Consider the following 15758-nt stretch of genomic DNA (forward strand, 5'->3'; position numbering starts at 1 on the left):
AGAAATCCACTTTAAATGCGTACCAACAATTTATTTTCATTGAAAAGCATAACAAGTTGAGAAAGTTGCATATACAAACAGTTTGAACAAAATATTACAAGTGAACTTATCAATACATACACGTAGAGTCCCAGAGGAGCTCTGGTAACCTGCGTTTGCTGTTTGGCTGTCTTAAGCCGTTATGCCTGTGGGCACAGCGCCCTAGCTCTACAGCACAGCAGCTGAGGAAGAGCCGCTTGGATTGTGTTTGGTTTTTTAAGCTTTGAAAATACATATCCTGGTCACATCACAGAGCTTGAAAGGCAGAGTTTAAGACTTTTTTTTTTTTTTTTTTTTAAACAGTACTGAAAAATGGCTCCAGTATTATCTAGCAAGGTGAAGCCAGAAGGACCTGTGTTCCAGCCTCAGTGCACTCAGTCCGAGGCAGCAAACCCTGCTGCCTGTCACAGAGGGCTGGCTCCTAATCTGTCTGTCACAAGCACTGACTTCAAAAGGAACGATTTCTAAGTCTTCTGCTACAAGGATTAATAGCAGAAAAGAAAGGCTTGAGCCAGAGCGGCTTAATGAATCAGCTGAAAATACCAAGTCTTTAAAAAAACCAAAACCATATCAAAACACAATCAAGCTGGGAAATAATTGGGGCCAGACGATGCACAGGGGCAGGCAGGCTGCCACAGCTCACAGTCTCAGGGGAGGAGGGAGCCCACACCGTACACCTGGCACAGGTGAGTGAGTAAACAGTGTTTCCTTCTAGTGAGAACTACTTCATGCAAAAGGTAATATGTAAGAAAGAGTGAAAACCAGAACGAGGATGCTCTGCTCTAGCAGGCTTTGGAGTGCAGCACATTGCTACAGTTAAGATGCTTAAAAAAGAAGAAAATACAGTCAAGAGCAGGAAGGAAGGATTAAAGCCATCACCGAGGAGCATGTCAGTATTGCTTCTGCTCCAACTGAATCATCCAGATCCAGGAGGAGTCAGAAAAAGCAGAACAGGCCATTGATTTCTTCCACTTTGTTACCTTTATACTGCTCCGCCACCCGAGCATGCTGCCAGCAGCCGGCCACACTGACACGCGTGCCTGTTGGAAGGAGGACGGCACTTTGCCACGTACACTGTGTTACACAGAGGCATTCACAAACTGTAAGTTACTTATTCCAAGGAAAAGCCGTGGATTCTTGGCCTAAAAGCAGATAAAGGTTACTTCATTGTCAAAGTATCACTGATCTGAAGCGAATTGAGTGTTGCAAGGCAGCACACAATATAGCATCTTACTTTTAACAGACATTTATTGAAAACATCACAGAGGCTCTGGTAATACATTTGGTGTATCTCCATTCCAGGATTAAGAGGAAATACTAAAAATTTAAAGGCTGTAAATGCAGAACTTTTAATCCTGGAAAAAGTAAGATTGAAAAACCCATAATCTGAGTTAAAAAAATATGAAAAAAATTACTATCAAGATTTCATCTTTTAACTTCCTCAGTCTGAGGACTAGGGCAAGGATCAGCATTCCCTCCTCAGTATTTTTATTGCTTTCAGCTGGTAAGCTACCCAAAACATGCCACGTTACTTTGCTTTGTCAGCCTCAGCTCACTGTTCCTTGCAGCGGCAGACAACAAAGGAAACACTCGTAGCAATATGTACCATTTCCTTGGCAAATTTGCCCATTACAGAGGTTGTTCCTCTTGGGATACTTATAACCCCCCTGGAAAGAAGAATTATTTGTCTGAAGTTAAGGCAGCAATAAATAGCAGAGGTACGAAAAGCCTGCCTTCACACCCCGAGGCAGGAGTCATTATTTAGGTCTCAATAAACGCGCTTTTTTTTTAGAGAGGATTCTGCATAACGTACTGCGGAGCCCTGAGTCTGCTGGCCAAGGTACTCCAAGGGGCCAGGTTCTGGGGAGGACATAAGGTACGACGAGCCTCGCTTCTCGCTTCTCATTGGAGCCACCTAAGGACAAGAAGAAAACAAGTGACACATGATCCAGAGTAAACGGCATCAATAAATAAAGCTCCAGCCTGGGAATTACCAAGGACCGGGAGCCAGTAACTGACTCCAAAGGCCCGACTCCCTCAGCTTTAAGGTCCAGCTATACACAGCTCATGAGTCAGCGTTTGTGCCCTTTCCCTAAAAAATCCCAAACCAATCATAAATGCATTGGTGCCCCACCATCCATGTGTGTCTGTAAGGGCAAAGGGCTGGCTGGGCCAGGTGGCCCTGCTCCAGACAGCTTCAGTCTTTCCAGTAAGGCACCACTCGGCCACCTTTCATCCCTCTGTCCTTTCTCTTGGGGAGCTGAATGGGTTAACCCATCCTGGCCCAGCTGTCGTGGCAAGGCAGATGGACTCGGTTTGTGCTGCGGATTACAGGTAAGCAGCTGCCACTCGCAGGCACAAGTTTACATCTGGCACCAAAGCCAAGGAGAGAGCAGGAATGGCTCTTCAACCAAAACTTCAGCTCAGCTGTGTCGCCCTGACACTGCAAGGCCCAAGGCTCCCAGAAGCGGGCTTCTAGCGAGGGCACGGGGACCTAAGCCTGCCCCACTGCCAAGGGCTCAGGTTCAGTTCCTCTTTGGGATCCAGCACGGCAGGACGGCGCACTAGCCATGGACCTTCAGCACTGCAAGCTGTACATACACATTAGAACCCAGCGCCCTAATACAGATCCCTTCTCCCTGTCCCCCAATGTGTTACTAATTTCATTACCAAACGGCTTAAACAGTCGCCTTGTGCTAAAAGGCTGAAGCATCTGCCCTGTGACAACCACCTGAACCAGATCTGAGCACATCCTGCCCCACCACACCGTGTGTCCTGGGTTACCTCTGCCTCCTAGATCAGAAGAACTGGGGTTTTGGTTCATGTTGGAGTGAGTATTTTAGAAACCTTAACATGTTTCACAAACCAGGACACTAACGCTTTAACTCAATCAAATGAGCAGCTGTGCTGACCCATGTCCCCAAGCCAAACACTTCCCAGCAGTTCCCGGCGGCTCCCCTTGCGGATTCACATTCACAGCTCACATTACCCTCTCAGTCTGATTTCTTTTGAGCCTGCACTTGTCATCAATAGGAACCTGCTTGAGGAAGACGTTCAGTTTTCCTCCTGTCCTCTCCCCTGCACTTCTAACAGCTGTGGAACATCACACATCCACCGTAACCTCCACCGTGTCCTGCTCGCATGGCAGAGCACAGCACCACCACTGCAGCCTGTGCACCAGGGGCTGACCATGCTCCTTCTGAAGCTCTGAAATGCCGCCCACAGAAGCAGGACAAAAATGGGCCGCAGGGTTAAAGCAAGTGCACACGTGAGCACACACGGAACCGATACAGAGCCTCTCAGGGACCGGGCTGCATGCCCTCTTCATGGAGGTTTAGCTGTTAATTCCTGGAATGAGGAAAGTGCCTCGCTGTGGAGGAAACTGCACTTGTGTTTGGTCTGTGCCAAGGGACGGACCGACCGCTCTCTTTCTGCCTTTTATGGCATCTGGCATTAAGACAAACTTTCAAGCTGCTCAGCATCACCCCCACATACAAGCTTTCCTCTTTACACTGGAGTTAAAGGTATTAGTTAGCTCAAACCCCGGAGTCTCTCCTTCTCTTGTTACAATTTCACTCATTTCCAGAGCTGTTAGGAACCTGAAAGCTCAATTTTTTGCTGCACAGACTACAGTTTTCACATGGCCTTGGCCATCTCTAACCCAGGACCTGCCAACACCAGCTCCAGCCAGGCCTCATCTCCTATCTAGGACTCACGAATTGCTACAGTTGTGTGCTCCTTCTAAATCTGCTCCAAAAAAACATGGGAATCTCGTGCCAAGCCCGAGATGCGAGTTTCTGAATGCCAGAACATCATGTGCTGAATCCGGCTGCTAACCTCTGCTCAGTGAAGGGATTTAAAGCCCTCATGGAGGAGAGCTGCGCAGGAGGCTGGGCCCCCTAAGCTCTCCCAGATGTGACTGCTGACTACAGCCATGGCTCCTCTCAGCACGCCCGGGCACCGCACAAAGGTCCACTAGCTGCGCTGGAGGCTGGAGAGGCAGCTCAGCATCCCTCCAGCAGTGCTCTGCTCCCAGAGATTACGAGCGCTCCCACGGCTTCGTGGCTCACAGTGAGGCATACCTGCCTCCAGCCGCTTCAAAAGAGATGAGAATCTGGCTTTTAAGGTCTCTCCCACCCATAAAACCAGGAGCAATGTGATTTACCCATGGCAGGAGGGTATGAATTCCTCAGGACTTCTACAGCACTCGGGAGATGGGAAGTCCTCTGTTCAGACTGAACAAAGCTTTTATCCCCACCATACCCCGCCTGTGTTCAACCAGCCTCTGGTTACACTAGCCTCCAGCCTCCTTTAGGCTGGCCCTCCCTGCTTCCATAGCATTTCCCCATCCCCTCCGCAACTCTTCTTGATGAAAACTGTCCACTGAGTGCACCAGACAAAGGAAGCTTTGCTCAGTGAGTCTGGCTGAAGTAGGCTGCATCTGACATCTGTTATAAAATTTCAAATTAAAGCCATTTTAAAATGGTTTTCTTCCCAGGATCAGTTAAGAGTATTACAAAGTGAAAGCTGTAGGTAAACTGGACACTGCCTTGATCTGCCAGTTCCAGAGGTTTTATCCCAGTGGCACTCACTGCAAAACATCTGCAAGTCAGGCAAAAAAACCCTTTTAAAACCTCTGTGAACTACCTCCTACTCCTTTCTTCACTTCCTACTTTATTTGCCTCCTTCAAGGCATTTCTGCACATTCACCCTCACAAGTAACATCTTTCCCAGAAGTCTGCTCACAAACATCCAGCCTTTCTTTGCCTGTGGGCTTCGGTGGTTTGTGGGCAGTGAGGAGCACAGACCTCCAGGGCGTTGGAGGGCTCCGAGGGGGGCTGGCGCTGGCACGCCCTGCCCAACCACTGCTTTTATTTATCACATTCACCGGGAACTGCACGTGATCCAGAGCAACTCGGGATCCCGAGGGGCAGGGATGCAGTGGAACAGCTCTGCCTTGGCTTGTTGTGGGTCCAAAGTCCACTCGGTGGCAGCACAAAGACAGCTGGCTCGGGCTGTGCCTGCAACCACCCTGCTCGCTCTCTCCTCTCACCTTATTTAACGGGTTTTGTGGAGGAAGCTGCAAGCTGCCTGGCTGGACTGATCCCTGGGCTCCACTGTAAAGTGTAGGCATGACCTGCAAGCAGGTACTGTAGTCTGGGTAAGATCCACCTGTAGATTCCTGAATGCAGAACGGGATCCACGATCAACCAGAAGTTGAAAGAAAATAGGTTTAGAAATTAATTTTTACTTGATATAGTAACGAGCGCTCAGCTGGCATTTTCATATCTGAGTCACACTCAATTGCTAAAAGGAGTGTACAATTCACAGCAGCTCAGGCATGCAGCAATTTCTTGAGCAAAATGTAAGATTTGGGGGATGGCTTGCTTTACACAATTCCTTTTAAAAAAAAAAAAAAAAAGGGGGAAGAAAGAGGAAAAAAAAAAAGCGTGCTTGTCTGTGGTCACAGAAACCTCGGGCTATGTAATAGCCTGGGCAGGAAACAATCCTCCAAGAGGCTCACTGGAAACAACACTACACTGTGCTGTTTCTTGGCAGGAGTATTTTAATACACTCCTGAACTGTACAGGTAACTCTGGCTTGTGGGATTTCAGAGGGAGGGATATTTATGGCAGATATAACCACAAGCGTGAGTATGAACCCTGGAGAGTAACTGTGCAGGGATGCCCTGTGGAAGGTGACCATGCAGTGCCATTCATCCCACACTCTCCGGCCCCTTATTTCTTTTCACAGTACTGACAGCAGCAGCCACTATCAACAAACAAAGCAGGTGTCCAGAGTCCAAAAGCACCCTTGCAGCTGATGGGAGAAACAGCCAATGGAGACAGGAAGAAAATAAAATTATTTCTCACCTCAGAGGCTTCATTTTCAAATTCATCAGCTCTTGCCTGGGTAGAGTTACATGCCTGAGCATAATGCTGATACCACTGCTGAACAGCCTCCTATAAAGGAGGAAAAAACCTCTTCCCATTAACTGTCTACTAAGATCACTTTTAAATGAAAACAATTCTTACAACCTCACAGGACATGAGTAAAAGGCAAAGCTCTCCAAGAAGCATCAAAACATGTTTAACACCAGTGATAAATATAAAACCAAGCATTTAAAACTACATTAGGTGGTTAAAGATACACAAGGCACCACTGCCTTGGCAGCAGACACAAGTACAATGTCATTTCTGATGCGTAGAAGGAAGTGACAGCACCAATATAGCTGAGTGAGGTTCAGAGGTGCCACATGTCGTAAGTGACATCATTTGAGTCCTTCTTGTTACTACAGGTAATACTAATAACACTAATACTACAATACTACTGATTTTTTTGGACACTTTTTTAAGGATGTGGGGTTAGGGACTACCTCCAGGAAACATCAAAAGAAATGTAAAGCCAGTAATCACATTCAAACAAAACATTCAAGAATACCGTAGCGTTTACACAAAACACACAGCACAGCAGCCCACAGGACACCTCTCTTCCTTCTTGAGCCCACAGCTGTCACCAGACTGATCTGACTGGGAGATGGGTCTGGCTCCTGGCAAAGCTCCCTGCTGCAGCAAATGCAGTGCAGTGACACCGTCGCCTCCACCACTCCTTGGCCAGGCTGAGACCCTCCTAATATGAAACAACCCCCGTGCCCACCCACGCGCGCCCGTCTCCGTCCCCCAGGCCCAGCCGGCTCCCAGAGCAGCCCTGCTCTACCTCAGGAGTTTTGCAGCCACACACATTTCCTTGCCAGCAACCCAGGAGAGGGGAGCACAGTTTGTTTCTGCCTCCCAGCCACAACAGAAAGATCAGGGAAAGATCAAGCGACTCTGGGGAGGAGGTGATGGGGACAGGGCAGGGAGAGACCTACTAGCAGAGCAGGAGCGGGTGTCTCAGCCCAGACCCAAGATTTTCACACAGATTACCTGATGGAACTACAATCCAATTCTCATATTTGATTTGCATACAATTATATTCCTACACAGGGTAGTGATGGCTAATGAAAATATGGAAAGGTTATTTCACAGAGCGTCCTGACGTCTGTGAAACCCAGAACTTGCTCTCAGTAGTGCACCACTCTCCAGAGGGGCAGCCCTCCACCTTAATGGCCATGCTGTGATCACCAAATAGGACGTGGGGGGAAGAAATCCTGAGCAGTGAAACCAGCTGGCAGAGACTGCAAAAATTCCCCAAGCTACACAGGAACTTCTGGTAGACAGAACAGGCTCTTCTCTGGGATCTAGCCAAAATTCAAGAAAACTTTAAAAACTCCTTGGGAAGGGAAAGAGAAGAACTTCATGGTTTTAAAGACAGACAAAAGCCAAGCCAGAAGTTACAAGTAGTAATTTTTTAGCCGACTGCACTGAATTCAGGTTCTCAAGAAGCAATCTTTCAATGGTTCTACTACTGCAACAGGGAAGGTATCGAGGCTCTTTTTGACTGGCATTAGGTGTACTTTGTGCTAAACCAATTCTGTACCCTGAATTGATAAGGGTACCCTGAATTGATAAGAGATAAACTATCAGTGAAAAGGACCTACAAGGTTCACTCTGAAGAAGAGGGTGGGCTCTGGTTGTAGGAAGGCCTAGGAACCACTGAAGAAGAGTTCATGATGTTGGACAATACTGTTCAACTGCATGCAGGGCTATCGGACCACCTGTGTACCAAGAAGTGTGTTAAGAGTATGCAGAGAAAAAGGGATGAACATCTCAGGAATCAATCCCCGAGCAGATCTCTGCCAAAAATCCTGCTACGAGAGCTCTGAGTGACAAACCAGAAGAAGGTGCTGCGAAACAACGTACCTGTGCATATTCCCCATGCTGTTGAGAGTAATTAAAATAACTTTCCATTGCATGTTGTGATGTAGTTCCCTGAGACACAGCAGCGTCCACGACGTTGTTCGAAAGTCCAGTCTGCTGCGGTGGACTAGAGGCTTTGCTGGCAATTGCTGTTTGTAACACAAAGAATACACGGTTTGTATAAACACACCACTTGTATAACCTGTACAAATTAGGTTGCAATCTTGTTTAGTAATATTCTGGGATTAAAAGAGAAATCTGCTACTTCAGATTAGGCTGTGCTCAAAATTTATCAGTGCTACTAAAATTGAAGGCTTTCTAGGAGTTTCTCTACAATCAGCAAGCCCATTAACTCTGAAAATTTATGCTTCCCAAAGAAAATATTAACTGTAAGGACAGATTACATCCCAATTTTAAGAGAGTCTACAAGATTTCTGTAAAGATAAATGTTGCTGTCACTAGAATTACTCGCCAAATGGAATAACTATTTGCCACACCGGTCAAGGAAACTTGCAAGTGAAACTGCTAAATGTTTGCTTACCTGGAAGACATATACCAGGCAACACACTCGCCAAGTTCAAGTAGGGGTTGGTACTAAGACGTATTTCTTTTGGTGGTTCTCCTAGCAGCGAAGTCTGTTTTTTCAAGGGAGTCTGTGAAACAATTGGACAGCACAGTTTGCGTTATATTCATGCAACATTCGTCAGAAATAAGGTAAGTGTTCCAGCAGGATTTTGAAAAAAGCTTAGCCCTATGAAATCTAACAGGAAAACTTTTAAAATAAATACTGGGGATAACTATCTGGACACACTGGCTGCACTTTTTTTCTTGTCAAATAATTTTGTAGGAACGTTTCTCTTTAGACTAACTAAAGGATATCGAAAACCAAACAAGAGAGAGCCTTTTATGTTCAAGTGAAGGAACAATAATCACCGTAACGACTCCAGATGCAGGGAGTTAGCATTAAGAACATGGCCGAGACAAAAATCAACTCCTTTCACCCGGAGTCACAAGCAAATAAAGGGCAAATGAATGCTGGAGAGATGACACTGCCTGCCATCTGCCATTATAAACACTTCTTACTGATCACTCTTATTTATAAGCCCACACTTAAAAGGAGAAAATATTTGTGAGCGCAAACAAAGCGTCAGGACTCACTCACTCACTCCAAAAGTGTTTGTTTCCTATGAGGGACTAGGAAGGGTACACTACCCCCTTACTTCCCATTAGCTTATATTAGAAAAAATACCGACAATAAGGATGAAGTAGCTGTAGCAAGTTACACAGCTTGCCTGAAATACACAGCTCAAAGACGTTTATACAGTATTCTACTCTACATCTATTCTGTTCATTTATTCAAAGCTCATTAAGAAAAAAAAGCTTTATTTTAATGGATCAATACTATTTTCAGTAAAACTATTAATCAACAACTTTTCAAAAACAGTGAGACCAGTTTGTAAACACAGAAAGTTTCAACAGAGTGCTGAAACTTTTCATCTGGGTGCAAAAGCAGGCATTTAATTAACTATATAGACTTCTAACGGTTTACTTAAGTTTCCTTTTAAATAAATGAAATGCTGAAACAAACCACTGATTTTATATATGTACACACACCCCCCCGTGTATTTTATTCACATGTATCTACACATAGGTAAAATACCACTTCATTACAGTAAAAAAAAAAAATTTAAAACATGAAAAACATACTTTCTGAAGTAGGACCATATCTGTCAAAGCTGTCTAACAAAGGCAGATACCGATACTGTATATAATCTGATTGCTTCAGAAAATATGTAAGGAAAACACAGATCTGATCTGAACTAAGAACATGTTTCCCCATAAATGTCAAGGTATTTATGTGTAGTATAAAAATAGTAAATTCTGTTAATAGCAGGAAAAAAACTTCTGAAAAAACTACACTGTTCTGGTTCAACTTAAATCCCACCCCATCATCCTCTCACCCCATGCTTTCAAGGTAATAAATATTAAAACTGATACAGACTAAGAAAACATCAGCTATGGCTAATAGGGTATGGATTAAAAGCCGACAATTTACACACACACACAGATATATATATATCTATATCTATCTCAACACACACCCCACCTGGAAACCCAAAGGCCCTACACATACCACCAGAATTGCTCCTGATTAGTCATGAAATTCAACCACAAGTTCTATTTTCAGTCTTTAAAAGGGACATTACTTTTGAGATAATTTCATCATCAAATACTATGAGGTATACATATGGAAAAAAAAACCCTCCAGCATTGTAAAGACTCCTTTGTTAATTCATCTGGACCTTTCACCAAAGAGCATTATTGTTCTCTCCCTATTATTCATAACTGAAATGACCTTATAATGACTCCTGAATGATCCTGTGATCTAGCAAATTTTACAGTGAAGAACTACAATAAGCAGTTGCAGGTAACTCTTAAGCATGTTAAAATAAAAAACTATAAAATCCACAGACAAGAAAAAAGAAAATACTTGTATTCAGTGTTCCTTACCCCCAAACTTGTATCAGTACTTTTTAGTTGATTCTGTTGTTTGGCATGTCCAGTCCGCAAAGCTCCCACAGAAAGATTTGTTAAGGTCTGATGATAAGGCTGCGAACCCGAGACAACCGCTTCGGTAGGCGGTTGTTTATCTGGAGCATTATTTTGCCCTGGTATAGCTTGTCCAACAATGTGCTGATTCGGAAAGAATGGCAGCATGCCCATCCCTGCTGCTGCTGCTGCTGCTGCTGCTGTTTGAATTGGAGTCAGATTAGGTGCCGCAGTCAACCATAAATGGAGAAACTTTTATGTTAGACAAGATTTATCAGTACATTTTGTTTGTGGTTTCTACTAAGTGATGAGAAAAACATTTAGAGATCTATTTTACAGCTGCCCCAGAACACTGGATTCTAACGATAGTTTTTGGTTTTTTACCACCTCAGGAGCAAACAACTCTATTCAAAGCTAACACAATAGAAGAAACTCCTGACTTTTCTAAATGTTCACCATGATAAGAAGTTACTTGGTGTTCCTGTCACTTTCAAAAACCCCATGAACAACATCCCAGAGGATCCTGCATTGCAACAGACAGGAACATTATTTTTACAAACAAAAGAGCTAGAAAGTATTCTCCAAAATTAACATCTAGACATTCAGAACAGGTTTTTCCCCCACTCCCTCCCCCAAGCTTTTCCTTGCTCCTCGTTACTACCATAACTCAGACCACGGCTAGAACCACAGAATACATGGCTCTCAGTGGAGGAAACAAAGAAGACGCACTAGAAATAGCACAACTGATCTCTCCTCATAAAAATTGAGGGCATGACTGGTGCAGAAATCTGCATTCAAAGTTGACAGCTGTCACAGACATTAAAGCTCTAGTACTCAATGAAATGAATGCAACAAATCTATCTGCAGTGCCCCTTCAGCTACTCAAATTATCTGCTTTGAAACCACAAACCCCAAAATTTTGGTCCTAAATAAACACATATTCCAAGTGTACTAAAAATGGCAGTAACTGAGCAAGCAGAATATTTAACAACCTGCCACAACCAATTTCAACCAATGCCACAGTGTACTCTTTCTTCCCTGACAAACAGATGAGAGAAGCCAGGCAACAAGTCAAGATATATTGTTTGTTTCCTGCTTAAACCAGCAGGTTACCATTGGTCATATAGATACATAACTTGTTACCTTAACTGTATAGCTATATAGCGTGCATTATTGTCCAGCTCTCTGCCTACCTGACTGTGCAGTCACAACATTCAAACGTATTATTGCTTTTGCCACAGTGGGAGAAAGTAAAGTGCATAATTCCAAGCTGAGCATTTATACTGATTTGGTATGAAATAAAATGTCACTTACACTTAAGAGTTTCTCCACGGGCTCCCATGCCTGAGCTCACTGATGGCATTACCCCTATTCCCAGTACTGTCTGAAGCAGCATTGTTGGAGGTTCTCCCAGCAAACCTGGTTTCTGTAAGGAAGAATAGAAAACCGTGTAAATGAGTCAAATAATCCATCTGTAGCTCTTTCTTATAACTTTCACATTCAGTTAATCTTTTTAGATATACTAAAATGTTAAAATTATACTAGACAAAAACAGTTATCTGTTTTAGCAGTTTTAAGAATGTTGAAGTTGACAGTCTTGAAGTTGAAGAATGAAGAAAGACAGTCGAAGTTGAAGTGATGACCTTACACTATTAGCCTTAATGTTTTCAATCTTCATCAGCTGCTGCTGTGGCAATGGTAGGTGAGCCGGGCTCTGCAGCAGTAAGTTAGATGTACTCCCCAGAATTGAACTCTGTGGAATTATTAAAAAAAGTGTTAGCTAACAGTCCAGGAAAACAGTACATTCTTGAAACATTTTCAGATGATACTTCTTAAAGAAATCTAGATTACTTTCTGAGTTAATACAGCAAAGGAAAACAGCTGTTTCTTCCACAGAACTTGATTTTTGTTTCATTCATATTTCAAGCTCTTCTAACCTCTCTTCCACCTAGCCCTTTTTTTCACCTCACAACTACAAGTATGCTTTGTGATGGCTTTTACAGGATCATGAGTAACTCCAAATACAATCCAGACTCCATTGCAGTCCCTGTGTCTAAGCCAAGATGGAAAGTGAAATGTGTTTGGAGCCTCTGCAGACAGACTAGATAGGGGAGTTACCTATAGTGCCAGTAAGAAAGATGAGACACAAGGATTTCAGGGGATTAAGAGCCCTCTGAATAAGGACTTCATTGTTGTTAACATCTGCACTGTGCCTTGCATTTCAGTTTTAATACACAATCTCTGCCGGGTATCTATACACTTCACAGGACTCAGCTGCAACTGGCAGGGACTCTCATCCCTTGCTTTACAGTGACCAAACAGTATCTTCACTTTCAAAGAAGAATATCCAGATATGCTTCCCCTCTCTTTTTAGTGGCAAATATCTACATGAAATTCTATTCCAGAACCATTAAAAGGCTTACAAATCACAGTGCCTACAGATTGCCAAGTCTATAAAATATTAGTATTTTTCATTCAAAACATTCTGCATCAGTTTGCCAGCAGACCCGAGACACTTAACAACTTTGGGGCACCATGTTCAGACTCTGCTACTGGTATATTCAGCATTATGTGGCTTAAACGAAACCTTATGTCCACCCTGGATCAAAACCCACATTATGATTCATCCTAGCTGAGCACCGGCTTGAAACTGTCTGACAGCAGCTTCTGAGCATGATCTGTGAGGCAAAACATAAATTGCTCAACAAACCTTTTTGTACAGTAGTGCAATAAAGATATATGGGACACTGTGTCAAATCATGAGTATAGCCTTCCTCATTTTTTTGAAATCTCCTACATAGGAAAGATCACCAAAACCAGGTAATGAAGATGGAACCCCACAAAAGCAGGCAGCCCTCCCAATGCACGGCTCTGCAGATTTTGCCACCTCCTGCAAAACACTTCAAAACTATTTTCAAGCCTAAGTTTGTCTGAATATACACCCCTCTGTACCTGTAATATGGGCTTCTGGACTCAGAAATGTGCAATTTAAAACAAAAAAAGTGCCATATCTACATTAGTTATATATCTGCTCTTTTAACTGTCTTAGTGATTTCCATTAAAAATTATCCAGGGCTGTTTATTGTCATCGATACCAGTGTTCTTCCTTCTTGGTTACGTCAACAGAGAACATTTACTAGTTCAACTGCAAAACTTTCAGACATACAGGAGTGGAAAATCAATTTGGTTCGAATCCTCAAAAGAAAGTCTCTGGGTTAATAAACATTCAATAAACTGTTGGATGACTGAGGGAAACACACGACTGTGAAAGCTTAAAATGCATTATTTTAGCACACGGTAACTATAACTAAGAGAAATTAAAAGAAAGAAGTTTAAAATCATGCCACCTCCACAGTTGAAAGATTACTTAATGAATAACCTTCTGTTGAATCTTGATCAAATTCCCCTCTGTTGAATCTTTTTTTATGGATTATTTTCTAATGTTGTGGCATAGTCATCCTAAACACGTTATTTCTTCTCTCCTTTTTTTAAAATTTTTTAAACTTGTTTTTTAAAAAAACAACTTTATAAAACCTTGACTATAAAATAGCAAAACCAAGATATACGGTAAGCTGAATCAGTGTGTGACTGGGGAGGTGGGGAGAGAGTCAAGCCAAGACACTGTGTCTGTTCCTCTATCTTGCAACAACACTGAATTTCAAGACAATAAAAACAGTGACCTGGTTCTCTGGCTTTAGAGAATACTCTGAAATAAGTCACTGAATAACAGAAAAATGTGCCTAACAGAAGGAACTGGGATAATCAAATCATTGTCAACAAAATTCAGGCTATTAGACCAGGTTTGGAGCTAATTAAATGACAGGAAGCTCCCTGGAAGAGAACTAGACTTGTAAGTCCTCCGAAAGAGAAAACACCAAGTTGTCTAGCTGCAGCGCTCTTAAGCCAAAAAAACATTGGATCATCATCAATCACACTGTTAACTGTGTAAAACATGCCTGTCTCCAGCTGCAATTAGAAAACACTCACATTGCCTTCCAAGGAAGTACAGACTCTCCAAGGCTGAAGAGAGAGCAGCAGTAACTAAACATATCAATTGAAAACGTCATTTAAATGAAAGAAGTACAAGCAAAGAATGATGTTTTTTCTTATTGTACAGGACCAAAGCAACCCATCTGAAAGGGCAAAATTAAGTAGCATTTATTCAAAATGAATATATTCACCTACCAGTTTTTAGCAGAAAAAAACCCAGAAAAGCTAAATATACTTAACAAGTATCTCCGCATTTTGGTGTGGGGTTTTTTTGTTTTTGTTTTTTTTTTTCTAAGATCTTTAAGTCTGTGTTTGCCAAAAGAACAGCAGGAATAACAACTAATTGTATTTTATTTTTTAAATCGGAATTTCTGAAACACCAGAAATAGTAAGTCAAAGCAAATGAATCCAGTCCCTCATGAGTATTTATGAAAATCCCTGCCATGAATATCACAGGCAAACCTCGGCTTCTGGAGCTGGAGCAGTCTCTTAACAGAATCTCAATACAAGGTGGAAGCCAGGCTGCTGGCCAAGTGCACTGCTGCAGGGAGGAGTTCTGGCTGTGGGTGCTACTCTAGCATACACTCATCTCCAATTTCTAGGGCAAACTCACCCAAATATCCTTTATAGTACCTTTCAGAAATTCTGGTGTCCATCTGGAATTACAGATGCTCTCAGAATACTTTAAATAGCTTAAAGCTTGGGGGTTATTTTTGACTAAGTAGTAACATCTGAAAATCACTATTTTTTATGGCATATATAGCACATTCTAGACCCTGCAAACTTTAAAATGAAGATAGCGATGCTAAGCTTTTTGGCTTGAATAAGATAAAACAATCAAGTCTCCACAGGAGAAGGAAGTGTTATGAGTGTGCATTCTCCAAAAGAAATGGCTGTGCCATGCTCCTCCAGCACTAATTTAAAGAGGACTTTTTTTGCCAGTATTAGCAAGTTGTCTCTACATCAGCAGGTGTTAGCAAATCAAAAGCTCAGTTAAGATAAAATAACTCACTGTGGATAGTAAGCACAGTCTGCTCTTACATCCCCACAGGCATCTCATAATAGAATGCTTTTCTTAAAGATAGCTTTAATGAAAACTCCTGATTTCAGTTGTAATTCCTTAAAACTTTTGAGAATATTTTTCATGCCAAGATCTCCATATATATCTATTTTGACAGAAGTTATTTTGTCACATACCTGATGAACTTTATTCAACTGCAAAAAAGGTGGGCCAACTGCGGAATTTATAAGGTGAGGTAAACCTGCTGATGCTCCAAGAACTGCTTTAGAAACACAAGAAAACATTGTAGGCAAGTAAAAAATCTTCAAAAGAGTTATCTTATTTTTTTTAGATTTGGTTTTCATGAAACTTTCCAGTGT

The 15758-nt window shown here is 42.6% G+C and overlaps 1 protein-coding gene across 8 annotated transcripts in view; it reads right to left on the reverse strand.

The window, feature by feature from the left end:
* Window positions 1–16: 16 nt before the first annotated feature.
* The window catches only part of RAVER2 (ribonucleoprotein, PTB binding 2), a 39285-nt gene continuing 23543 nt past the window's right edge, over window positions 17–15758 (reverse strand). Inside the window, exons 6-15 of one of the 8 annotated variants that reach the window (XM_056355695.1) lie at window positions 15576–15658; window positions 12037–12141; window positions 11703–11814; window positions 10350–10588; window positions 8380–8491; window positions 7842–7987; window positions 5913–6002; window positions 5093–5221; window positions 1853–1954; window positions 17–1181 (exon numbers count right to left, since the gene is read on the reverse strand). In XM_056355695.1, the coding sequence (XP_056211670.1) occupies window positions 1119–1181; window positions 1853–1954; window positions 5093–5221; window positions 5913–6002; window positions 7842–7987; window positions 8380–8491; window positions 10350–10588; window positions 11703–11814; window positions 12037–12141; window positions 15576–15658 (1181 nt within the window). In that variant the 3' untranslated portion in view covers window positions 17–1118. Of the gene's footprint in view, window positions 1955–5092; window positions 5222–5912; window positions 6003–7841; window positions 7988–8379; window positions 8492–10349; window positions 10589–11702; window positions 11815–12036; window positions 12142–15575; window positions 15662–15758 lie in introns of all 8 variants that reach the window. The other 7 variants (XM_056355697.1, XM_056355696.1, XM_056355694.1 and 4 more) reach the window with 7 other exon arrangements.

Source organism: Falco biarmicus, chromosome 11, assembly GCF_023638135.1.
Source record: "Falco biarmicus isolate bFalBia1 chromosome 11, bFalBia1.pri, whole genome shotgun sequence".
NCBI lineage: Eukaryota > Metazoa > Chordata > Aves > Falconiformes > Falconidae > Falco > Falco biarmicus.